General features: G+C 36.9%; 1 protein-coding gene across 8 annotated transcripts in view; it reads left to right on the top strand.

Annotated features, from left to right (window-relative positions):
- Positions 1 to 27,516, top strand: part of MAP3K15 (mitogen-activated protein kinase kinase kinase 15) — an 83,126-nt gene that overhangs the window by 13,460 nt on the left and 42,150 nt on the right. For 3 of the 8 annotated variants that reach the window (XM_071749328.1, XM_071749319.1, XM_071749346.1), the window contains exons 2-7: positions 9,114 to 9,253; positions 11,868 to 11,891; positions 16,815 to 16,886; positions 20,126 to 20,319; positions 21,550 to 21,718; positions 22,412 to 22,518. In XM_071749328.1, the coding sequence (XP_071605429.1) occupies positions 9,114 to 9,253; positions 11,868 to 11,891; positions 16,815 to 16,886; positions 20,126 to 20,319; positions 21,550 to 21,718; positions 22,412 to 22,518 (706 nt within the window). Of the gene's footprint in view, positions 1 to 9,113; positions 9,254 to 11,867; positions 11,892 to 16,811; positions 16,887 to 20,125; positions 20,320 to 21,549; positions 21,719 to 22,411; positions 22,519 to 27,516 lie in introns of those variants that run through there. The other 5 variants (XM_071749336.1, XM_071749352.1, XM_071749376.1 and 2 more) reach the window with 5 other exon arrangements.

Raw genomic sequence — 27,516 nt, 5'->3', positions numbered from 1 at the left:
TCTGTTTTGGTTCTTAGAAGCTTCCTAGGGTTCTTAGAAGCCTTCTTCTAAGGCTTCTTAATTTGGTTTGAGAGGATGTTAAACATTGGCCAGGAAAAAACATTTTTCCAACAAAGACTCAGAAATGGCTGTGTTGTTTTTAATTAATCTTTATAAGGAGAAAAAATGCTACTACCTGAAGCAAATACTGGCAAAGTTAAGAGAACTGAAAGCAAATTTTTGTTGTAGAGAATATTAAGCAAATTCTAAGCTTCAGCATATACTATTTACAGTGAACTATATATTTCCTAAATTCTGCAATTTGGTATTGCAAGAAAAATTCCTTGAAGAATTTTTTCTTGAAGAAAATTCTTTATTTTCCTAAACTGTTAACTGTACAAAAAAAAAAAAAAAAAAAAAAAATTAAACTTTTCTGCTCTCTTCTAAATGACAGGTTATTTTTAGGTGTTTCACTATTGCAGTCACACAATTTTTTTCTTCATATTTTTTCAAAAGCATTAAAAATGCATTCTGAGTTTGGATGCTCTTTATACTACATTAATTGCATTACTTTCTTCTCACACCAATCCTAGTAGGTGGTGGTTGTATTCTGTTTTGGCAAAGTGTGAGAGAAGACTGTCTATTAAAAAAAATCAGTTAAAGAAATAATAAGCACAGGAATGTTCTTGACTCAATTTTTGCTTTTCTGAATCATTAGAATTGCATTCTTAATTCCATGTAGTTAGTGCTTTGCCTTGTTTGAGACTTAGTTTTACTGTGAAGTTATTATATTTTAAACCATTTAAAATGTTTCTTAAGGCTTTTGGTTTTTGTATCCAAGGTTTTTGAAGATTCCTTGCTTTGATTTAATGAAATGTTCCTAATATGCTGTTGCAGGGAAAATAATTCAGAGTTTCAGGTGATGTATTTAGTGACTATGGAAACCTCCATACCTAACAATATATGAGAACCTGGGTTACAGATCAAGTCCTAAAACTGGCAGTGTTGCTCACCTGCTGTGATCTGTTCTTTTCCTTTTAACTAAAGTGCATTTTCTTGGATGATTTAATTTTTGGGGCAGATGGTTATTTTGATATCAAGGACTATGCATCAGTTATAAATATGGCATGACTACTTTGTCATAGTTTAGAAAAATGAATAGTATTAGATAGAAGCTTGTCCTTCTATCTAATGCTGCTGGAGCAAGAAAGATATGTTCTATTTCTATTTCTTCTGTGTGTTTCCTGTACCAAAGGACAGATGAAAGAAATGTTGTAGTATGTGATTATAACTGTAAAGTAACACCACAGTGCTAACTGTGGCTGTAGTTTTTGGATCTGAATGCAACCCTGTTGTGGAGTTCATTGTATGAAATTCTGTACTCATACAGAATTACGAAAGCCAGAGATGAGAAATGGCCCCTCAGTCTTGTCTGTGGTATTGTTTTGGATGATTTTCTGGCTTTCACCTCAGCATCCTGAGGTTGATTTTGATGGATGGTAATTGTCAGTGGATGTTATAACACCGTATGTTACAAAGATAACCTAAGACTATTTTCAATTTTTTCAAATGTTGTTGAAAAAAGCTAGTACTTGAAATTGAAAGAACAGAAGAGTACAGATGAGAACTGATCTCATGAACAAAACATTTCTTTCTGGTTATGACCAAGTATTTATGATAAATATGGGTTTTATATTCCTTACTTAGGTTCAAGTGCTTTCAGGCTCTGTACTTGTTGCTGTGCTGGTTGCATTAATTACTGAGCTGCCTGTGCCTCAGTATCTTCTGCAGTGGATTATTCTGCTGGCTTCTTCCTCGGACTTCACATTGTACCAACGTGGCATGGCTGTCCAGAAAGTACTTTTTCCTGTGCCATTTCAAGCTGCTGGGGAGATTCTCCCAAGGGTCTGAATGAAGCTGTGTGAGGCACTTCAGTGATCTATATATGAAAAGCAAGTGTGCCAGCTTCCTTACCACCACTTGTAGAGTGTAATCCAGGCTTCAGCTTTGCTTCCTAAATTCCACATATTCTGGTAGCTTAAAACCTGTATTTCAGCTTTTTGTCTCGGGAGCTAACAGGCTTGAGTTAAGTGCTTCAAACTTTTTTTATTTGTGTAGGGAGGAGGAGATGCATTGCAGGGCTACACGAAAGGGCTCTATTATGCACCCAAATGCAGTATTTAGAGACAAACTCTTTCTTCTCCTCCTCTATGTGGATGTGCCTGCTTCCCAAACATAGACAGCAGGTCAGCTGGATCCAGCCAGTGAAATGCCAGTTAGATCACTTTGCATAACACAGCTGTTCCCAGATTTGTCTCTGGAGGTGGGACACTGCCAGTTTTGGTGTGTTTGTATGGTAAGTGGAGCAAAGCAGTCGTGCTAATTGTTGGCAGTTGGTAATGCTGTCCTACAATGGAAAAGCTCATGTGAGAAGTAAAGTTTTGTAGTTTCCGAGCAACAGGAGGCTCTGGACTTGCCTGATCCATTCAGTATAATTATTTAACAGCTTGACTTTGTTAGTAAAGAATGCTTTTTCTGAGCAATTAATACGTAGGAAGAATTACTTCAGCATTTGCAGTATTCATGTACACAGAGTTGAATGACTTCACAGGGAATTATGCTGAACTGCAAAATGCAAAAGACAGGTTTGATTTTCCTCAAAGTGCTTGAAGTTCTGATAAATGTTGGCTTTTCTAGGGGCCCCAAGGAGGTTTCTTTCTTTGCCTTCCATTTTGCTAGGTGAGAGGTGCAGCACTGATACATTTTGCTTCCTGGTGAACCTTTCTTAACAATACATCATTTTGTAACATAAAACCTGGAGCAGATGAATTTAAGATTAAAACTACAACTGAATTAAAATCAAGTTACAAGAATACAAATTAGAGGTCTTGTTGTGTTCTTGGTAGAAAACAAGCACATTTTAGAATTCTTCCATTTATTTCCCAGGTGCTCAGAATTGCTAATGCACATAATGCACAGATCCATTAGAGTTGTCCAAAGTGAGGTATTTTTAAGATTAGATTTTTGTTTCATGTCCTAATCAGAGTGGGTGTGAATGGATAATTTGTCTGTTGTCTTTCTAGGGTAGTCATCCTTTTAAAAAGTGAATTAAGAAATATTTGGTGAATATTATGGTTGTTTTCTTTCTCCAATTTGTGATTGGTGTAATGAATAAAATCCACAAACCTCACCTTTTTTTCTCAGTGATTACTGTATGTGAACAGAAAGAAATCTTTTTTCTCCAAAGTAATGTGAAGATTTGTATATAATTTAATTCCTAATATTTCTGTCCTTTGAGTTCTCAGTTCCCGTGGCCTTTGAACTAAACACTCCTTCCAAAGGAAATACCCTCACTGTATGAAAAAGTTGCAGGTTCAGGCTCAGCTTCCTTTTCTGAAGTAGGCTGAAACTTTTTGTGAAACTCCAGCCACAAGTGAGTTCTTGTGCAAAAGTTGATTGCAGCATATATTAACAAGCTTCCTTTGTAGTTTCCACTACTATGGTTTCAACTGTAAATAGTTTCTAACTATTACAGTTAATTTTAATTTTAGTATTTATACAAGAGGCCAGCACTTGGTTTTAATCTAAAAGAAGTTAAGTTTAGTCTGAAATATATGAAATTGTTTAAAAAATGCTATTTAATGTGATGATAATATATGCAAATCTATATTGCAAAATAAATCATTAGTGCCTAGTTGGTTTTTAATTTTGTGACCAATTCTGGCCCTCTTGCAAACCACTCAAGTTAGCAAAGTTCATGCTGTAATACTACAAACTTGAAGAAGATGAATTGAAATACTCTTGGTTTCAACCAGAAGTTCCTAAATTTAGAAAAAGTTGCATATTTATGTTTCATGGTACTTTTATCTTCTAATGCAACTTCTGATTACATTTTTGTATTTTACTATGTGATTTTGAATGATACAAATTCTTCTGTGGTTTTTTTTGTTTGTTTGTTTGTTTTTGTTTAAAGAAAAGTAAGCAAATTCTTGCAGAATAGAATTATTTTAGAGAAATGGTATTTTTAAAAAATGATGCACTGTAAGAGCAGTAATAGCATTACAGGTATTGAGAGTGGTTTTACACTAAAATTGGTTTGTGTTTAGGTTCTAAGGGAAGGCATTGAGATTTTACTGGTATAACAGTGTGAAAAAACTACCTTAACAGCTCTGCTGGTTGCTGCTACTATGCCTTATTCCCTTGAGCTTTTCTATCTCCCAGTTTCTGGGAGTACAAGATTTACTGAAGTTGAGAGTGTTGTGCCTTTTGTTTTAGCTTAAGTGAGAGCTTCAAATGGTTCCTAGTTTTTGAATACACTGTGAATATGTTTCTCAATAAAAACATAATAGTTTCTCAATAAAAAGAATTTCGAATTCTTTCCTTTAAAGGGCCTTGCATTCAAGCAGAAATAAATTAAATGAGACTCCTTAAATTATGGATTCTTAAAGATAGTTATGAGGATTTTTTTCTTAGAAGCATTGTTTGTCAGAAAAATAACTTATAGAGATTCCTCCAGTGTATTTAATGGATAAGAAATTTATTTACTGTTAAGGAAACTGATGCAAATTGTCCATCTAAAGCAATAGTAACCTGAAGGTTCATAATTTACCAGGATACTAGTGAATAAAAGGAGGCAGAGTTCTGCATTTTCCTGCAATAACTTTTCTGTTGCCCTTTTAAAGTTGTTTATTATTTGTCTGGTTTTTGGTTTGGTGTTTTTTTTTTGTTTTTTTGTTTTTTTGTTTGTTTGTTTAGGTTGTTGTTGTTGTTGTGTTTTATCTATTATGTATAGATAGGTCCCAAATGTTGCAAAATAATTAAACCATAATAATGGACTAAAGGGTCTTGCTCTCCACAAAGGTAAGGCTGGATGGAGGTGAGTCTTAGGTTAGGAGATGAAAGAAATACAGACTTCTTTCTGATTCTTTCCTCTGTCGGTCCTCCTAGATTCCAGTTTACTTCCAGCATATTTCAAGGTATTATTGATTTTTTTCTTGTTTACTATTTTTAACTTAAAAATCCCAAAACCTGATGCCAAAATTTTCTTTTTGTTATGGGCAATGCTATAAATCATTTAACAGTCACATGAAAACTCCTGATTTGCTTAGATCATCAAGTTATGTGATGCTTTCAGGTGCATTCCAGACAGAGACATTCCAAACCAGCCCTCTGGTTTGAACTGTGTAATGATGTTTTTTCCTTTAGAATTATTTAATAGCTTCATTGTCTCCTGTTTTATCCCAGGGAATGATCTCTAATCTTAATTTCAGCTGTCATTGCTATTTATCTCTGCTCTGCCTGGTCTCTCAAGACAAGCTAGTGTTAAAATATGTAAACTGTAATATAAGAAATTATTCATGTGCCATCTGCTGCAACAATGCAGAGACCTAATCAAGGTTGTGCTAGTAACACTGATAAATTACCTTAATACACTAAAAAAATATACACATACTATAATTGTTTTACAATAGAAAGAAAATCTCAGACAAATTAACTGCAATTAGATAGTAAAGTGAGATCAGTTTTTGGGTTCATAAGAAAAGTGAGCTGTTTTCAAGATGAAAATAAATTAATGTGCAACAATAAGAGAGCAAAACCATGGAAAAGTCTCTTATGCTTAAGAAGAAATGAGGAAGGATGCATTTTTATGGTTATGTTTTTTGAATGTGAGTTGCTGCTGGTGAAACAAAGCAATTAGCTTAAATGTTGTTTCAGAATTATCCAAAATTGGTCATGTGTAACATTAAGCATATCTCCACCTCTGTACAGCCTCTGGTGGATGCATTGTAAAGGTCTTTGTACTTCACTGGAAAGCCTTCTGTCTTTACAGAAAGAATGTACCTTTCCCTGCTCTTTTCCTTCTAAACACAGGAAACTATATCCATTGGTATTTTATAGCTACATTAAATGTTTAATTATTGCAGTCATTACTTCATTATTCTTTAAGTTTATAATTTGTTAAAAGATTTGATCAATGTTGGCATTAGCTCTTGCTCCAAACTTGTCTGTAGTGGAGGAGGTTAAACCTAAGTTTGGAAAGGAAGCCCAGAAATATGTTTGGCTTAACAAGCTGTCCGGATGTGGAGGATGGGAAATGAGAATGAAGTGTGATTAACTTATATTTCTATTCATAAATCAATCTTTGGGAAGCAGATACTAGTGTAGTATTTCTTGTTCTGTATCTCAGGAAGTTTAAGGGAATTCTTATCTCTTATCAGCCATCCTGAATATGTCGTACAGGGCTCCATGTCTGTGTTTAAAAAACTGTAGATAAAAGATTTTAGCATAAATCATAAGAAAAATGCAAGACATATGAAGAAGAAGTATTTGTGGTGGTCCATATTAGCACTTTTCATTGAGCAGTTCCCAAAATTACCTACAGCAAGGAGAGGTGTAACCCTGAAAATGGTAGTATTGGGTGGTAACACTAAACACCTTGCTCTCAGCATGCAGAACTCTGAATATGTCTTAGGAATCTGCTTTTTGGGAAGCATTTATTGTTGGTCATTTGTTCTCCACCCACATTTGCATTTATTTCCTGTGTTCACTGAACTCAAGCTGGTTTATTAGCACATTAGTAAAGCTGGTTTGCAAGTAGATGTCTTTCCTCCCTGCTCCAAACCTGCTGCTATTACTGCTGGAGAAAAGGGTTTAGGGAGCTCATAGGGAATGCAGCCTGTCATCACTGCTGTAGGTCACTTGTGATGCTCTGCTTCTGTCTGCTGTCATGTGCTTCTGTGTCACCCCTCAGTTCCCATGAGCAGATTGAATCCACTCAATTACCTTCTTGTTTTGTTTTTCTTTTTGTTTTTTTTTTTCACTTTCATGCAAATTCTTGTGTTCCCATCTTCATCTCCTCTTCTAGTCTTCAATTCGGTTTATTTGTATTTTGTTTTCCTGCATTCACGCTCACGTTTATGAGGGGTGAATAAACAAGAAGAACTAATGCTCATAAATCTTTTTGTCAGTTTGAATGAATATCTAACTTCTTCTTTCTGATTCAGATGCTTACTTCTGGAATGCCCTTTTAATGTGTTTCTGATGCTGTTCACATCGTTACCTTGTAGCAGGCAGTAGAAGACAAAATTTCAGTTGTAGACAACTACATATGGCAGAGAACTGCCTATGGCCTTGTTTCAATAAACTGAATAAACTGTTACAGAACACTGCTCATCCCTGTATTGTAAAATGTGCTATCAGAACACATTGTCTAAATTCTCTTACCAGGAGGGTGATTTGATTTCACAGCATTCTAGTTCCACAAAAAAACCAAAACCAAAACCAACAACAAAACCCAAAAAACCCAACAACTTTATGCAATGTCTAAAACCAGGCCAAACTGTTTGACTTTTTATTTTTTTTCCTCTAGGTTTGCTCATTAGTTTGTCTTAACTTTCGTTTTATAGAGAATTCATTTTGAAAAAAATAAATCTGCAATTTTATAGTGTGCTGTATACTGAGAATCTTGTCCACACTGCAGAGAGCTGGCTGAACAGGAGCTCAAAAGATCTTCAGTAGATGGTGCAGAATTTGAGGTTCTACAGGAATAAGGGGATTTTCTCATGTTGCCATGACTTTATGTTGTGGTTTTGGGTTGGGTTGGATTTTTGTTTGGTGGGTTTTTTGTTTTGTTGTTTTTTTGGTTTTGTGGGTTGGTGTTTTGTTCTTTGTGTGGGTTTTGGGTTTTTTCTTTTTGGGGGGAGGGAGTGTTTGTTTGGGTTCTTTTTGGGGGGGAGGTGAATGCACGTTTGGATTTTTATGTAGTTTTGTTGAGTTTAGATGTTGATGGGTTTTTTGTTTTTTGGTTTTTTTCTTTTTTCTTTTTTTCTCTTGAACAGTGATGTTTTGGTCTTAATGCAGGCATTGTCTTTGGACTCAAAAGGTTCCTTGTGCTTTAGTCTGTTAGTAACCAGAGGGACCAGCTGACCCCAGTGTGCTGTGTTAGCATAGCCTGCTGTAGTTGTACTGCGGTGTGTATTCACTGCAGGCTTTTCCAAGAACTTGCATACTAAGAAATGAGATATTGATGCATGTAAAAGCCTAGGTAAGCTTACTTATTTGTCTGGATATTATATCCCAGATCTGCTTTTAGATTTCTCATTTACTGGTAGCTCACCCATGTCTGTCATTCCTCATAGATACGGGCACTTTCTGTTACCCCTTCAGAGATGTAGGATTTACTGCCCAGCTGTGCTGAGTCTCTGGAGTCTCTTTTTTGAATCTCAGGCTCCCCTGTGGTTTCAACGCCAAGGCTCTAGTCTTATGAATATTTTGGATTTATGTTCATCTATCCCACACCAGACAGACATAGTGATACAGACCTTTAAAAAGCTTTAACACAGAATTTTCTTGGATAGCACAGATATAATGATCAGGATAAAAAACCTCAGCATTAAACATCCTCTTCCCCAGTTAGCTCTGTACTGACCTTCAGGCTTACGTGAAAACTAAATGGTTAGCTCAGAATCTTTTGCCTGTGTCTCAGATTTTCTGCATAATATGGGATATTTGTCCTTACCTGTCTGTATAGGTCATCTTCCAATGGCATAAATTATTTTGCTTCAGTTTCCTACTGGAATAGTACCCAAGAGCAGAGGAAGTCTTGCTCTGACTATTTGTGGTTCAATTCCCTCATTTGTGCAACCTCCTATCTTGAACATCTTCCCTGCAGCATTTAAGAGTCAACTTTCAGAGTTATTTCTTTTTCTGTTGTTTAGCAATTTCCTGTTCTCAAAAGCTCAACCTCTTAAAGTAAACTTAGTCTCACAATTTTCCCTAATGTTTTGCTACATTATTGTTCTTAGACATATCCCACCTGAATGTTTGGAGCCTTCCATCCTATTGGGTGTTCAGGCTACCAGGCCTAGGTCAGAGAGCAAATACAGAACTGCTTCTTCTTCTGAAGTATTCCTAATGCATAAGCTCTGCCTCCTGGTTGCTATAACACTGACAATTTCGTATGAAAGGTAAAATATATCTGAATCATGAGCAAATGATCCTTATTTGAATATATTGATTTTGTCTGTCAATATGTATGTATAGTTTCAGGATTTATTTTAAATCCCATGTAAGAATAAAATTAGTTTTAAGATTATTATTTTTTTAGCACTTTCCCCCTTTCTCTCTCTTTTCAGATGTTGCAGTTGTGGACATGAGTGATATTTCCAAGCAGCCATCACTGTTCTACCACCTGGGTGTGCGTGAAAGCTTTGACATGGCTAATAATGTTATACTCTACCATGACACTGATGCTGACACTGCTCAGTCACTCAAAGTAAGGTTCTCATGTCAAAATGTGCTTCATTTCAGAATTATCTTTGTATACCTGGTCCTGCAAATGTTTTGTGTTTTTCTGAAACTTCCTCTAAATGTGATTTCCTGATAGCTACATAACAAAATCATGCTAAGAAAAAGAGCTGCTAGCAAAAATGGTAATTATCAGAATAATATAAAAGGTTATTTGTGAGAGAAGGTCCATAATGATGATACTGATTTTGCTTCAGGTGGTTAAACATGGAAGTGAGAGTGCAGGTGTCAGTATCTCCTTCCTTTCCCTCTTCAATACAGTGCATGTAAGAAAAGTGTTATGGCCTTTATATTAACAAAATTTAGGTAAGGACTGCAGCCTACTTCTACTATGGAAACACTTCTCACAGATGAAGTTTGTATCTTCTAGGTACTGAGTAGCTAATACTACAGTAATCTTTTTATTACTGTTTGAAGATAAAGAGATTCTCACCAAATCTTTTAATAGTCTGGCTGTTCATTTTTATAGTAGGATAATACGTGCCATACACTTAAGTCCCAGAAATGCTGCTCTCAGTGCAAGTAATGTATTGTGGCCGTTTTTTTCTCAGTGTAGGTTCTCTTTGTTTCAGAACACATTTAGACTGTTATCTTCTGTGTCATTATCTTTTGCTGCTTTTAACGTCATCCATTTTCTTGCTACCTTCTCTGAGAGCAAGCTTGTTCACACTTTGTGGTTTTTCCTTGTTTAGAGTTACTGCCCCTAACTACTTTATATTTTTCACACCACTACTGTCTACAAATCCTTTTTTGAATTCTCCAAGCTCTGTTAATCCTAGAAGAATATTAAAATTGATGTTAATTTTGTATGAGTCTCCTCTTTTCACATAGAAGTTCTATTCTATCACAGCTTCTCTTTCCTCTTTTCTGCTCTCAATGTCATTGATTTTACTCTGATGTGTCTACTATCCCATACTTTATTCAGGTGGTGGTCCACTACACATTCAGGCTCCACGTGAACAGGAGTCACAAGGACTCAGAGTCGAATCCTCTTACGTGCTTTGCTTAGAGATGTTATCCATGCAGATATGTGCCAAGGTGTATCTGCATACCTTCTGTTCCTTGGATAATTTGGGTAGGAAGGCATGCAACTTTCCATCCTGCACGGTTAATACAGTGGACCTCAAAGAAACCTTTCATTTTTATTTTTAATTTTTACCCTTTTTATGTTGTTGCTCAGATGTTCTGATCACCTTGGTTCTTTGACTTCATGTCAAAGTCTGGGAGGCACAGACTTGTCATCTTCTGTTTGTCTCTAGCCAGTGAGGACCTCTTTGGATACCTTTGGTTTCTACACTTTGTGCCAAGCACATATGCAAGCACTTGCTCCGTATCTAGAGTGCTGAATGACCTCTAGAGTTCCATCCATCCATGGGTTAGGTCTTCAGATTGTTTGTTACCAGAACTTTTGAGTCTTTGAGGTGTCAGTTCTGGGACTTTTTTCCCAAGGATATAAAGCTTAAGGAGAAGTCTGGGGACCTGGGAACACTGGAACACGACCGTGTCACTTAAGGCTAAAAAAAATGTTATATGCCATCATTTCTTTTGTGCTAGAAACTCTGTCAGTGTCACTGATCCCTTCCTCATCTCCCAGTTGTTTGCATAACCTCCTCAGCTCATGTAGGCCCCTTGCATGTTACTATGGGGTCAGAAATCTTGATTTAAGTTGCTGGAACCAAGTAGAAGAGATCTTCTGGATCAAGAGTTGGAGCAGTTTAAGCAGTACTCTGGGGTGTGGTTCAGTCCCACCCTGATGTCCTTGATACCTCTTCTTCAATAGAGCTCCAGTTCAGTGTTGGATACAATTCAGAAATGCTAATAGTCCTTTCTTAGGATAGGGATTGTTGTGGTCTTTCAGTGAAGAGCAGTTGATGACATGTTTAATTTAAAGGTTGGACCACATGATCCTTGAGATCCTTTCCATCCTGGCATTCTGTGATTGTAAGACTGATTCATGGCTTAGGTGCCAGATAGTTCTCAGAAGAGTTTGCTTCTCCCTGCTGAGACGGATCTTTTTCTGCAGTAGATAAAGTTCTGCTGGAGATATTTGCTCAGCTGTGTAGACGTTAATTTTCAGATACATGATATTTCAGATGTCTAGGCCTTCCATCACACTTGTTCTATGGTATTTATTTGGCTTAACAAGTTTTAGTTAATCAGTAGTTCTGTTTAGGTTTTGGTACTTTATTATGGATTTTTGACCATTTTGATTTTTTTGCTGGTGTATCTTTGTTCTCAAGTTTATGAATAATTTGGCCAGTTTTTTTTTTACCTTGCCTTCAGGAACTTTTTACTTTACTTGTGTCTAAGTTTCTGTGCATACTAGCCTAAGTTATAGAGGCAGTATTAATGACTGTTATTACTATTCTGGGAAGATCTGTGAAGTACAGGCAGCCTGAGTTTGTATAGCTTACTTCTTAGGGCCCATCCTGAATTTCTTCCAAGAATTGTCTCTTCAGTATGGGTGTCTGCATGTATATATACCTATTATTTTTATTGGTAATAATGATTCCCAGTAAAAATGAATACAAATTTTTATTCTCTCTCTTTTTTGTTTTTTTTTTTTTTTGTTTCCCCTCCAGGATATGGTATCTCAGAAAAACACAGTAAGTATTGAATCCACATTAATTTTAAAACACAAAATGAAGACACTACATTTGAAGCAAATCTAATAGAAAACTATATATGTTCTGTGTTGTTGAAGGAAGTCTGTATTGCCTATATAGAATTCAAACTAGTGGTAATCTTGTTGATTTCATTTCCAAAAATTAAAAATATAACTTTTCTTTATAAGTTCATTCTTAAGGTCTAGTTAAGTGCTAGTATTTATATGTTATATATGTAGGTTGATAGATCAAAATGTAAACTCAGAAATTCAAAATCTCTCCTTGCCTCTACCACTTTCACCCAGCTGAGTTAATGTGTGTGTGTGTGTTGCCTGGTTAGGCCTTACTCTTTTCACTCGATCACCTTTGGCTACTGTATCCCCATCCTTTTTCTCACAAATTCACAGATTTTATTTAGGAATGCAAAAGCTTATTTCCCAAAGTAAAAACATTCTTACCATTAGTGCAAGTAACATTAAGTAAGTAAGTAACCAGGGTAAAATTTAGTGGCTTCTTTAGACTTATTGCAGTATGGCGTGGTGTCTTGGACAGATCTATTATGTCATGCATCACATCCTGTCAGTGGTTATTTTCATTAAATGTTCTAAACTGTTATTCTGAGGACTACTGAATTTGCAAAAATCTTAAACTTGCATTTATTCCTTTGTTTCCTTATATTAACCAAATACTTTTATTTTCTTCTGAAGAGTATAGACTAGGAGTAAATTAGTGAAATGTTCTTAAAGTTTGCTAATAATTGGAAATAGAACTAGAAGAGATAATGCATTACACAGCAGTTTATTTTGAGCTGCATTTATACTTGGCCAGAGTGCTGCATGGAGGCTAAAGATAGATCAGGCTGAGCACATGAGTAAATCCCGGTCATTTTCCTGTCTGTCTTGGTGATCTCTGAACTACTTTCACCCGTGGAGGGTGAACTGCGTGTGCTGATCTATAGCTCTGTGAAGGGTGGCTTCAGAACGAAGCAGATTTGCTTCTGAATGCAATTTTCACCAGCTCGTGGATGAGCAAAATGTCACAAACAATGTTTTTCCCTCCAGAGGTACAGGGAGAATTTATGGCCGAGTCAGGTGGTGGTGCTTCCGGAAAGAGTAAAGGCAAAGAGAATGGTGGCAAGTTTAGCCTCGGCCATCAGGTTTGCAGCCTGCAATCTTTTCTTTTGTCACGTTCTTTCTCCCACGGAGGGAAGTGTTCACCTTTATCATAGAATCATAGAATTGGCTGGGTTGGAAGGGACCTCAGAGATCATCAAGTCCAACCCTTGACCCACCGCTGCGGCTGCTAGACCATGGCACTGAGTGCCACATCCAGTCTCTTTTTAAATGTCTCCAGGGACGGAGAATACACTACTTCACAGGGCAGCCCATTCCAATGTCTGATCACCCTCTCTGTAAAGAAATTCTTTCTAATATCTGACCTAAACTTCCCCTGGCACAACTTAAGGCCATGCCCTCTTGTCTTGTTGAAAGTCGTCTGGGAAAAGAGACCAACCCCCACTTGGCTACAACCTCCTTTCAGGTAGTTGTAGAGAGTGAAATGTGGAAAAGAACAAAAGATGAGTCTGGTGACATGGTTTCTTTTGTGTTATTTGAAATAGTTCATGTTCTATTTTATTAGATAATTGTAGTCCAGTATTGCATTCTTTTATCAGTTTTTTAAGTCAGCAATTGGAACAAATTAATTAACATGCCAAATAGTTAATGGATTGAAACTGTTTTTTGTACATTAGAGTAGACTTTAAACAGACAATGCCTTTCCCCTCCTTTCAGACCCAATGAGAGGTATGTAGTTTGCTGCTGTCCCAGCATGGTACCACTGCGTCATTGCTTGGTTAAATATTTTACAGCTGTATGGATAATGTCTTGCTGAAGTTAGTTGCTAATGAAGGTTTCTTTGCTAGTTTAGTTGGTACAGAATTAGTGGGAATTTATTGTGTCCAATCATGCATACTTACACTAACATTTCCAGTGTAAATACTAAATATTTGATGCAAGACTTAAAATCACTGCACTGGGGCTTTCTATTGATTGAGAAATGCGGGAATGCCTCGGCTGTAGCTGTGGAATAGCAGAAAGAGCTTAAATGGAGACTTCACTAGAGTTTGGAGATGTGTTGAGAAGAAGATAGATACTTGATCCTCTAAGCCTTCCTCCACCCCAGAAGTAGCCACAGAAATACTATTGCTGATTTTATGAAGTCTGCTACAAGTTTTGTGTCCACACATCTGCACTGTGTATGAGGGAAGGGAGACAACTGAGATTTCTACCAGGCACAAAGCACCATTTTTCCAGCAGCAGGAGTGAAACTTCCTATGCAGACCACTGGAGCTAGGAGCTTGCTTTGAAGTTTGTCTACCCTCACCTTTGCTATTTATCCTCCAAATCTCAAATCAGCTACAAAACTGCAAAAAATATCATAGCATAGAACAGATGTGGAGCCATGTTAAAGATACAGAGAAGACGAATGTCTAGCATGTGCTTTGTGTTAATTTTCTTTTGTGTATTACAAGTAAGCCTTAAAGAAAATAGATGTTTTCCTTGTAATGACACTGTTATGGTAATTCAGCATCAAGGAGGAGGCAAGAGTGAGGAAACAGCTGAAAACAATGCATAGAAAAAAGGTCTGAAATTCATTTGGGATTTGGCCTAAGTACAGCTGATTTAATGGTGAAAATTATACATCAGTGTGCTGTGGTCGTGCAAGTCTGAGAGATTTAATGGCTTACTGTCTAAAAAAAGAGTGTAAGAGTAGGAGTTCCTACTGTAGTGTAAGAGTAGTTTCCTTCCTTCTGTCACTCAATAGTGAAGTTTTCAGGAAATAAGATAAGATGTGGAATGTGATTCAGTTCTACTTGACTCCCCCCAGCAAGTAATTAAAATTCTCTATTGATAATTTATTGCATACCAGGATACAAAAGGAAGAGTTACTGGCTATGGGAGTTCAGTTCCCAAGAAAGAATTGCCCTGGCATGAAATTCAAGGTCAAGGTTCTGTGTCCAGTCAGCTATATTTCCTTCTGTAGATCTCCTTTGAGCTTTGTGGGCTATCTTCTGCTAATTTTACTTAGTGTATATGCATATCTTCCTGGTGTCTGTCAAAATTAACATCAATAAAATAAATTGCAAACGTGCAGTGTTACAGAACAATTTGTTTCCAGTGTCACTATGGAAAAATCCAGGCAGAAGAGAATAAATTTTTCTGTGGAAATTGGTCTTGATGGTGATTTGGAGTGTCTTTAGATGTCAGAAAAACAGTGATTTATTGAGGAAATGAAATCTTAAGGGTTTTCAAAAGCAAAAACTTCTTAAAAATAATATTCTCCCAATCACTGTAATAGACAAAATCCATGGGAAAATTTTTGTATTTCGATACAACTCTTTGTTGCTTTGGCAGGGAAGTTGGACTAGAGGTCCCTTCTAACCCCTAGTATTCTGTGATTCTATGATTATGCTTGATTTTTTAATTCTTTTTTTTTTTTTTTTTTTTTTTTTTTTTTTTCAATTGGGAAATTTACTCTCCTTCTACAGAGTGTTAAGGAATGGTGCATAAAAAATCACCGATGGAGTGAAGGAGAGAGTGCACAAGGGACTTCTTTAAAACTGCTGGAGTCAGGAAGCAATATGTACCTCTGGCAAGAGTTCTAGCATTGGTTCCACCTGGTTTGAGACACATGCTTTGATACATTCTGTTGGCTTGAATGTGACACTGAGAATAGGAACTTCCCACACTGGGGAAAAAAAAAAAAATGCAATTATAGGACATGAGAAGAAAGATTAAATAGTTAATTTTTCTTTAGTTGATGGTATGCCTGAAGAAATTTGAATAACCCTGTTAATTGCTTGTGGGAAGGTATTAAAGGAAAGTAATCTGGCTATTAAACTGAAAGGTTTATTATAGTATACTTAGGCCTTTGGGTCTGAAGTACTTTCAGAGATGGTGGTTTTTTTTTCCATTAAATCCTGTAGCAGCTCTAATAGTAACCAGATAATAATGTCTGGGCCATGGAGGAGTCATTAGCAAAAATTCTTATGGATCTGCAGGGAGTAGGTAGGCAATTTATCCTTGCCACAAGGAATCTTTACGTTGAAAAATAACTTTCTATTGTAATTGGCAGTAAGTCTCTTCAAAGTTTCGGTAGCTGTATAAATTAGACTGTACCAGCTATTTCAATGCAATGAACATTGAAGAAAACAAAACAGAAAGATTTTAGTGCTTGCACTCATATTATCGAAGTTAGTATCCCCAGTGGATTGAAATGAGAGCCAAGAGTCTAAAGTGTGATTACACTATATGACTTTAATAATTTGAAGAAGTAATGTTGCAGAGTAGCTTTCCATTTTTTATTTTCTGATTTATTTTTTTTACAATATATAAAATTCTGTATAACATGATAATTTATGATAATTTAATTAAATATTTCTAATAAAGCCTGGAGCAGCAAAAGTATTAAAGGAGTTTCCTAAGGCACAGAAAAAAACAGAGAAGAAAGAATGTTTTACAGACAATAATTTTTCTGTGTGTGCGGGAGAGTAGTACAAAGACAGTTGGTAACCTGATAAATATTACCTTGATTTTCTCTACTTATGAAATATGCTACTCTTACTAATGATATAATGAAAACTAAGGCTTTTAGAATTCATCTATGAAAGATTTTATGGAAAAGTTACTGTCTCAAGGGATGCATTTTTGTAGTGGTTGGATTAAGTTATCTCACATTCTGGGTAGCAAAGTATTGAACTGACTTCTTGGCCTTGTAAATACAAATTTGCTGTACATATCTATTTTCATTTTCTGTTGTTTCTTTAATAATTTCTCTGTTCATGTGTCATGTCTGTCTTTTTGATTCTCATGCTGTTTTGTGATGGTGTTTTACTCTTTGTTATTTTATTTCACTTTGGAGTAGGTTGCCAACAGCAAAGCTTTTCTTCCGGTTCAAGTACCTCCTGAATACCACAGTGGTAATCTGATAGGCAAAGTATGTATCACTTTAAATCTGCTTTCTGTTGAATAGATATAATATCTTGTTACTGAGTTTCAAGGCATTTAAAAATGTATAAGGCTACTTTAAAAATAGTGCTTGCCAGGGCCTTTCCTTCAAAGGGATTGTAATCTTGGGGTACTCATTCTTTGCAAGGTAGAGCCCAGGCATTTAGTACGTTTGGCTTGTGATAACCTCTCTTCACAGTCTTTACATTAAAATACTGCATATATTCATCTTCAGAAGAGGAAGTGGCTTTTAAAGGTTTGTAATTTCTTATACCTATATAGCAAGATGAATAGGAATGTGATGTCACAGAAAACTACTGTGAAAACCTTAATTCTTAAGGCAAGAGTGGATTAAACTCTCTGAAAACTCAAGAGTTAGTGACTTCTTTGATTGAATGCAATTCATTTTCTGTTATCCTATGTAGTTTCCTTTGTAAGGTGGGGTAAGCACCCCTAATACTCTTAATGCTGGAGTAGGTGGCAAAATTAACTGCATGGCTTGAGTAAAATAATGGTATAATTAGCTGTGCAGGCATAATTCCTCTTTAAAAATGCAGATATTTTACTCAGTATTATTATTATTTGAAAAATAAAGCCTTTTAGTTCTAGTGTAGTTGCACTGGAATAACTGTAGCAGTACAATTTAGTAAAATGTTTATGTTATTAAGGTGAAAAGTTTACTTTTAATAGTAATAAGAAAATTCTTAGGGGTATTTTAACAACCAAAAGCTCTTTCTAGTTGGCCTGTCTTGCATGGAGCCTAAAAATGCCTTGTATGATCCTAACTCTTTTCAACCCTTCAGCAAAGGCATGGGTCTGTGCTTAATACTTTTAATAATTTTCCTCAGAAGACCAGGTCCTTCTCTCAACTTACTTAGAGTAACTTGCTATTTTTTTAAATATCTTCCTAAACTTCCTAAAGTTTTGCATCTTCTTGTGACAGATTTTAAAGTGTTACTGAATACAAAAGTGTCATTGCTGGCATATTGGGCATACATCATTTACTGGAAGATAAGCTATTGAGAGATTACTTGTTTCCTCATACTGCTTGGATATTTGTATTTTTAACTTAAGAATTTATCAAAATAAGACAAAAATAGTTTAACTACCAATCCTGAAATAAACCAACTCATCATACAGTTTTTATAAGATAGGAAATCGTTGTTCTACTGAGTTATACTGCAAGTAAGCCATAACTTATAGATTATATATATTTTCACTAAAATTATTATATGTTAGTTCATTCATACCTGTGTTATCTTAAAAACAATAGTTGATTTATGACAGGACAGTAATTTTCAGAATTATAAGCTTTTGGGGTCAGAGACCAGCATCTTCAGTAGACTATCTGACAAAGCACAGATGATATTTTCAACCACCTCTAGCCTTTGATAGTGTAAGAAAAGCAGATGGGCAGAACTGGGTTTTTATGTAATGAGGTAAGACAGACTCCCTTAGGCCACACACACTGTATGAAGGGGCTTTGTAATTTATTATATGTAAATATTGGACAGAAGAGGGTAGAAAGCTGGATCTGGTTGCTTTTCAAACGGGGCATGTGCTCAAATATGTGCAGGGTTCCTGACTTTTGCACACAAAAATGTGTCATGGATAAAAATGTGATTTTAATTGCATGGATTTCATTATCCAAAAAACAGCAAGTCAGATGAGGTGTTGGCTGAATAAGATTAATACAGTGTTTCATGTGTGTGATTTAATTTTTTGTCTGAAAATTGCTTTTCTTTTTAAGTAGATAACTGCAGCTCTCTTTGTGTCATAAGATACTTTCAAATGGGATTTTTTTTCTTCTATTGCATAAAGAGCTAATTCACTGTTACAAGTTTCATAATAGAGTTTATACACAAGAAGTTTTTGTGTTGCATTGAACTCTTTTTATTTTAACAAAGCTGAGAATAAATAGCTTTAGCATACTGCTAGCTTAGGTTGCAAGTTTTCTGACTTCTTTAGGAGGAAGTAAAGATAATATTACAACAGATAATTGATACTGTTACAACAGAGATACTGTACTCCAGGGTGTTTATCTATTAGAAATAATGTAAAATTTTAAATCCTTGCTGAGATCAGTCAGAGATCAGCAACAGGATGTTACTGATACAGGTTTCTTTTCCTCTTTTTTAGTAATTACATGCCATACATTGTTACTTTCTCTGAACAGATTATTTCTCTTGTCTAGGTTTTATAATGTATATAAAAATACCTAATCTTCATATCAATTTTTCCATCATGTCAGCATTCATCCATTGTTCAAGATTACTTTTATGGCTTTACTGCAGGTTTAAATGATACATAAGAAATCAAAGTTATGATTTTGGTGTATTTGATGTCTTGATATCTGCAAGATATAGTGATTGAGGGGTGTTTAGTGATAGTTGATTGTGCTGGAAGTGCCATACTCACCCATACTGCAGTGCTCCCATCTAGTTACTCTGAAATGCAAAGTTTACTTTTCTTATAAACAGCAAAGAATTGTCATAGCTCAAAATGGGATACAGGTGCTTCTGGTAACTATGGAAGGTTTTGCAGTTGTCTTGTTTTTTAGGGCTCTTGCTCAGAAGCTGAACACTGACCTTGCTGGCTTTGTGCTCTAAATAACATTTCCTATTTCTTCTTTCAGCACCCTGATCATGTTTATACTTTTTATGTTGCACGTTAAGTGTTTTGGGGTTTACTTCTAGAATTTTGTGTTAAAGGTTTAATATATATTACAAAACGTTTCAAAGTTTCATTGGGTTTTTTTTTTTTGGTTGGTTTGTGGATGCTTAGTAGGCTCCTCGGAATTAAACATTTCCATGAAGTCCTTCCAATGTCTGCGTTTTGTATTTCTCTCTCTTTGTGGAGAGCTCTGTCTCATGTCTTTCCTAGCACAGTCAGCCTAAAGGATGCAAGTACATCTCTGGTTCAAAAAAATTGGGAGAAGAGGTTAGTTTGTAACTGTTAGACCCTAACATGGTAAAAAAATGAACGCTTTTGTTGTATTGTCTCTTAACAGATCTAAACCCTTATTCATCACCCTTGTTAATTTTTCTAACGCTTGCTCAGAAAATTCTTTGGTTTTAATGCTTGCAAATCTTGTGTTAAACTGTGCTAAAGCTTCATAGTGCACCAGCCCTAATCTAGCTGTTCTTTCTGACAGTAAAAGACTAAGTGTATGCACAAGCATATTCCCACTTTCATTTGTTTTCTAAACTGTGTCTGTTTTTCTTTTAGGCTTCCAGTGGCAATTATTATTTTATTCCGTACATTGTCACTCCTTGTGCTGATTACTTTTGCTGTGAAAGTGATGCCCAACGAAGAGCTTCAGAGTATATGCAGCCCAGTTGGGATAATATCCTGGGGCCACTTTGTGTCCCACTGGTGGACAAGTTTATCAGCCTTCTTAAGGATGTTCATGTTACGTCATGGTAATATTACAACACAAGCACCTCCGGAATGTTTAATAGTCTCTTTTTTACTGTTATGAAAAATACAGGGTCACTGATAGCTGTGTGGGTTTGTTTTTGGTTTTTTTCTCCTTTTTTCTGCACTTAACATAGTGTTGAAAGGAACTACTAACTTTACTGCTTCCTGTAGTGATGTTCTAGAGCTGCTGAAGTTAACTAACCAGTATTGTACTACAAAGTGATTTATGGTTACTTTCTGAAATACCAGTAGGCAAAGTTATTCCATGAATATAAGGTAAAAACTGCTTAAGTATAAATTATAGTACATAAGGCTGTAGTAGGAGATAAGATCACAGCCTATTTATAGTGCTCTAAGACAAAAGCTGTTCTCTCACTTTCTATCCAGAGAAGTGTATATATATTTGGCAGAGATGGGCAATTGAATGTAAACTTCCATGATCTGGGTTTTTGGTTTGGTTTGTTTTTTGTTTTTTTTTTTAATTTTAGTATTAGCCTTCTGATATCACCTTACAAACATGGTACTGTTCAGGCACTTCTACAACGGACTGTTGGAGTTTTGAGGATTGGGGCTGGAGATGGAAATATCTCTTTCTTGATTAGTCACCTTATACTCTACAGATAGTCTGATTTTGTTTGTATTTCTGGAAGACACCAGGAGAGACTGGGCTTCCAGGCTGTTTTTTTTTTCACAGTGTCTGAAGCATGAAGTAGCACTGAGAGCCCTCAGATTGCTTTTTCTTTCTCCAGTGAAAGGCTCACCTAAAAAAAAAGCCTTTTTTCACCTGGTCCTACTCTTAAGATCCCATAGATGACCCTTGTCCCTTACACCTCCATCCATGGCAGGTCTGCTGTTTTCTGGCTCCTTGCTGAATGGTCACTGGGATGCTTGAAGAAGCACAAGATCCCTGCTGCTTCTCCAAAGCAGTGCTAGAGGAAAGGCTACATGCAGGCAACACAAGGCCCACTTTGAGGAAAGGAACAAGAGGAATGGCAGAAACTCAGTAAAGTTGATCATCATACAGGAGAGCTATGTTTGGCAGTGCACACTCATGAAACTGGTAGCACAGTTCATCCTGGTAGTATTATATTTTGGTAGTACTGAGTGTTTGTGTCACTTTGAAATGATACTCTCGGCACCACTTCTCCCATGTATATAACTAAGTATGTACTGTTTTATAAGAAATATCTAACAGTCTTCTTCCCACATGTCCATCTTTTATATTTTTTTAGTGCCTACTACAAAGAAACACTGCTAAATGATATTAGAAAAGCTAGAGAGAAGTATCAAGGAGATGAACTGGCTAAAGAGCTGGCCAGGATTAAGCTTCGAATGGATAATACTGAAGTGCTGACTTCTGACATAGTCATAAACCTGCTTCTTTCTTACAGAGATATTCAGGTATGTTCCTAAAGACTAAGGAAGACTATTTTACCATGAGATTTTGGCTCCTGTTCTTCTATACTTTATTGGTTGTTAAACAGTGATCCAAAGGTGACAGTAAATTATTGCATTATTTAACAGTCTGTTGGGAAACTTTAGGAGCTTAATACTCTTATTTATTTTGTCTGTGAATAAGAGACACAGATTAGGAAACTTCCTCAGATCTCTTCTTTTATTTTTAGTAATTTTTAACCTCCTTTAAAAAAAAAAATCTCCTACTGAGCAATACATCCACTTTTCCCTCTCCTGACAATATATATTTATTATTTATATTAGTCAAATATATTTAGAAACTGATAAAATGGAGTTGTTGTGGCCATAATATTAAACAGAGGTGCTCAAGTTGAGAACTACCACTCAAAAAAACCTATCACCTCTCCTTCCTGAGCTGGGGTGTGGTCACTCAAACTGTCCAGAGTAATTCAGTCATTTGGGAAGTAGAGTTGAGGTGAGGAAGTGCCAAGTACTGACATGGATAGACAAGATCCCTGTTTAAATCCTTACACAGTGTTTGTGGCTGTTTCACTGATTCCTCTAGGAAAAGTCAGCTGAGATACTGTCTAGTAGTCATGATCCATTTTAGTCTAGTGATGCTTTCATCTGCCTTGGTTCTTTTATCTTCTTTCTTTTTTTCTTCTTAATTCATACCAGGACTATGATGCTATGGTGAAGCTGGTAGAAACACTTGAAATGCTTCCTACCTGTGATCTGGCTGATCAACACAACATTAAATTTCATTATGCTTTTGCGTTGAATCGGTAAGGATGATTGATGGAGATTTTTTCATTTTATTGCTGTTCCATATGGTCTTATATATAAATTTATAGTGCAGAAAATATCAGATTCTTTTCCCTTTCTGCACAGACTGGTATTTACTGGTCATTTTTCCTTAATCCCATACTTCCTGTACACCACCAAGACAGCTTGTAACATTTAAAATGCTTGTTTCCAAATCCCAGCATTTTGTCAACAGCCTGACAAATGTGGATCTGTTCCAAAGGCCACCTGAGTAATTGTGAAAGATTCTGATTATACTAATGGGTTCTTGGTCAGGCTGAGATTGTTTATTCTGAGTCACTGATTATTCTGAACATTTTGAAAACAGAGTGATGGGTGATTTATTGAAGTAATAGGTAACAAGCATTGCTTGATCCATGAATACACATTCATGACAGCTTCCTTGAAAGTCTGACAGATGATCTGGATGTACAGGCATGAAGCTGGAATAGGAAGCACAGAAATATTCTTGACCTCTTCTAGTTAGCTATAGATTTTGGTAGTATCTTTGTATAATAGTTATTTCTTAAAAAGCCATATTACAATTGTATTGTAGAAATAAATTTTATACAGATGAAATAACATGTAATAATCAAAGTTACTGGCTAGATGCAATCCACACACTATTTAAAACTGTGTCACCTCTATCCCTGGAAAAATGATGGAGTGGCTCATTTTGGAGGTCATCTCTAAGCACATGAAGACAACAATGTTATCAAGAGTAGTCAGCATGCATTTACAAAGGTAAAATCATGCTTGACTAATCTGATAGCCTTCTATGATACTATGACTGAATGGGTAGATGCAGGGAGATCAGTGGATGTAGTCTACCTTGACCTTAGCAAGGCTTTTGACAGCTTCCCAGAACATCCTTGTGAGCAAGCTCACAAAATGTGGAATAGAAGAACCTGCAGTGAGATGGATTAAGAAATGGCTACGCAATAGAACCCAAAGAGTGGTGAGCAGTGGTGCAGAGTCCAGGGGGAGACCTGTGACTGGTGGAGTCCCCCACTGATCAGTGCTGGGTCCAGTCCTGTTCAGCATCTTTATCAACAATCTTGATGGTGGGACAGAGTGTCTTCTCAGCAAGTTTGCTGATGACACAAAGCTGGGAGGAGTAGCTGACACCCCAGGAGGCTGTGCTGCCATTCAGAGGGACTTAGGCAGGCTAGGGAGCTGGGCAGGGAAAAATTTAATGAATTACAACAAGGGCAATTGTAGAGTCTTCCATCTGGGTAGGAACAACCCCAAGAACCAGTACAGGATGGAGAGTAAGTTCTTGGAGAGCAGTGAAGGAGAAAGGGACCTGGGGGTGCTAGTAGATGGAAGGATGACCATGAGCCAACAATGTGTGGCCAAGAAGGCCAATGGCATCCTGGGGTGCATTAGGAGAGGGGTAGCTGGTAGGTCGAGTGAGGTTCTCCTCCCTCTACTCCGCCCTGGTGAGGCCACATCTGGAATATTGTGTGCAGTTCTGGGCCCCTCAGTTCAGAAAGGACAGGGAACTGCTTGAAAGAGTCCAGAGCAGAGTCTGCAAGATGATGAAGGGAGTGGAACATCATCTCCCTTATGAGGAAAGGCTGAGGGAGCTGGGTCTCTTCAGCTTGGAGAATGAGGAGTGACCTCATAAATACTTATATATTCATAAATGACAAGTGCCAGGAGGATGGTGCCAGTCTCTTCTCAGTTATGCCCAGTGATAGGACAAGAGGCAACAGATATAAACTTGAGCATAGGAGGTTCCATATAAACACAAGGAAAAAAATGTTTACTGTGAGGGTGACAGAGCACTGGACCAGGCTGCCCAGGGAGGTTGTGGAGTCTCCTTCTCTGGAGACATTCAAAACCCACCTGGACGTGTTCCTATGTGACCTCCTGTAGGTGACCCTGCTCTGGCAGGGGGGTTGGACTCGGTGATCTTTTGAGGTCCCTTCCAACCCCTAACTTTTTGTGCTTCTGTGACCTGCAGTCTTAACTAAAAATTAGCAGTGGGCAGTATCAGGATGGCATACATCATTAGCATTAAGAACATAATAATGCAGCTTGAAAAGCTGTTCCTATGGCATTTTGTGGAAAGCAGTAATAAGCCTACTGCCATTTGACAGTTTTGACAGACTTAGAAATGCAAAATGATTTCTTAGAAAAATATTGGTTATCACTGCATCAGTTCTGTGTCAAAGAATAATCTTGTCACAGCATTTTATAAACTGTATGCTCTAAAAAAAATAAGTCATTCTCAGTCAACTAAGTGCAACATCATACACCTATGGGCAAAGAAGGCGGTACATGCCAACAGGAAAGTTCAAAGAAAACGGTGATTTTTGAAAAGAATCATCACAGAATCACAGAAAGGTTTGGGTAGGAAGGGACTTTAAAGATCCTCTATTTTCAACCCTCCTGCATGGGCAGGGACACCTACCACTAGAGGAGGAGTTACTCAAAGCTCCTTCCAAGCTGGTCTTGAACTCTTCCAGAGATGAGGTATCCACAGCTTCCTTGGGAAACCCATCCCAGTGTCTCACCACCCTAAATAATTTCTGCCTAATGTCTAAGCTAAATCTGCCATCTTTGGTGGCTTGAAACCATTACCTCTTGTCCTATCCCTAAGCAACCTTGTAAAAGTCCCTCCCCAGCTTTCCTGTAGTCCCTTCAGGTACTGAAAGGCTGCTATAAGGTTTCCCCAGATCCTTCTATTCTTCAGGATGAACAACCCCAGCTTTCTCAGTCCATCCTTATAGCAGAGGTGCACCAGCCCCTTTACCATCTTCATGGCCTCCTCTGCACTTGCTTCAACAGCTCCATGTCCTTCTTTTGTGTTCCCCTGTGAAGGGACTTCAGACCTTGACATAGTACTACCAGTGGGGTCTCATGAAAATGGAGTAGAGGAGGATAATCACCTCTCTCAACCTTCTGGCTGTGCTTCTTTTGATGTTCCCCAGGATACAGTTGGCTTTCCGGGCTGCAGGTGCGCATTGCTGGCTCATGATGAGTTTCTTATAAAAAAGCACCCCTCAGGGCTGTTCTCAATCCACTATCTTCTCAGCATGTATGTGTGCATGGGATTACCCCAACACAGGTGAAGGACCTTGCACTTGGCCTTGTTTAATTCATGATATTGGCACAGGACCACCTCTCAATCCTCTCAAGGTCCCTCTGGATGGTCTCCCTTCTCTCCAGTATGTTGACTACACCACACAGCTTGGTGACAGTCACCACAAACTTGCTGAGGGTTCATGCTAATGCACTGCCCATGTCTCCAACAAAAATGTTAAACAGCACTGTTTCCATTACTGACCCTTGAGGAACACCACTCATCACTGGTCTCCATCTGGTCATCAGCCTGTTGACCACTACTTTTTGTGATCATCCTTATCCACCGAGTGGTCTTTTCATCAAATCCATATCTTACCAATTTAGAGACCAGGATGTCTTGCAGGACAGTGCCAAATGCCTTGCACAATTCAGATGACATCAGTTGCACTCCCCTTGTTCCTGTAACCTCATAGTAAAAGGCCACCAGATTTGTCAGGCACAATTTGCCTTTTGTGAAGCCATGGTGGTTTGTTAATAGGCTGTGATCTTCTGAGTGATGCAGTGGCAAGTAGCTTAAAGTGATCTTTGAAATAGTGTACTAGGAGTGATGCAGAGTATGTGAAGTATTCATCAGAGGTGTGACTTATACTGTGCATAATTCTAATGCCCATGCTTTTATGCCAGATACCTATCGAGATCTTTTTAAAGGGTGGAATTAAACCTATTGAAAGTGCCTTTTTTAAATTAAAAAAGAAAAAAAATATGTTCTGAGAAGTGAATTGATTATAATGAGAACTACCTCTTTGAAAAGGAATGCATCAGCTGTCAGACAATGCTCAAATCTCTCACAGAGATATCGAGACCCATGTTTGGATCTTTAATCTAAATTTAGATGATGACAAAGCCTTTTTAGTAAGAAGATTATTGATTAATAGTTAGTTCTTGATACCAAATATGTCACTATAGTTCCTACATATAATTCAGTTTATAAAGGTGTGGGGTTTCTTTAGACTGGAAATGAACACTGAGTATCTTGATTATCCACTCCTGATACCATAGACCATTAAATCTTAGATGATTAACCATCTACTGAGTCTGTTGACCTATTTTGCTTCAGTGTATCTTTCAGAACATTTTGACCTGAATACATTAAGGCAGAGAGAATCCATTTACATAACTTACAATTTGCTTTGGTATTTATCACACCTAATGGAAGAAAATTTTTTCATTAGGCTGCCTTAAAAAAAAAAAAAAAAAAAAGGAAAAAACGAATTTTTGGTAAGAAATTTTTAATGTACAACAAAAAATAGTATTTTGAAGTGTCTACAAGTAATCTGACATTTCTTGTGATTATGTAAATTCTGTAAATGCTCTTGGCTGTATAGCTATTACTGTTATTATTCAGTGGTATAGTTTTCCACCTTTTCTCCTTCAAATCCTAAAAATGGCAGACTTGATCTTATAAAGCTTCTGAAATTCAAGTCTTCTTAAGATATTGTACTGATGTCTTGAAAAGTAGCTTTAACAAAAAGGATTTAGCTCCATTTTTTCAGAAGTTTATCCAACTTTTAATTATTTCTGGAATTTGACTCAATTTGCCAGCATGAAAAATGCTTTCCCATCCTTAGGAAAGAACCCTGATTTGATCAGTTTTTTAAAATTTTTAATTTATGTGTGTATAATTGGCAAACTGTGCTTTACTCATTAACTTCAAGTTCTTTGTATTTTGAGTATCATGTGAGCTTCATGCCATTAAATCTTTTGTTTTGGCAGTGTCAACAGTGCCCTTGTAACACAAGACAGAATTAATTGCTCATGGACTCACTCTCCCCATCAGTAAGCTCTATTAAATCAGTCACTAGCCTTAACCAGTATAACTCTTTTTGTGTTCTTCTGGGGAAAAAATTAATAATTCTACAGAAATTTTTTTTCAGAAATAAATGACC

Source organism: Heliangelus exortis, chromosome 1 (genome assembly GCF_036169615.1).
Source record: "Heliangelus exortis chromosome 1, bHelExo1.hap1, whole genome shotgun sequence".
NCBI classification, from domain to species: domain Eukaryota; kingdom Metazoa; phylum Chordata; class Aves; order Apodiformes; family Trochilidae; genus Heliangelus; species Heliangelus exortis.
This window is presented reverse-complemented; position numbering and strand designations above follow the sequence as displayed.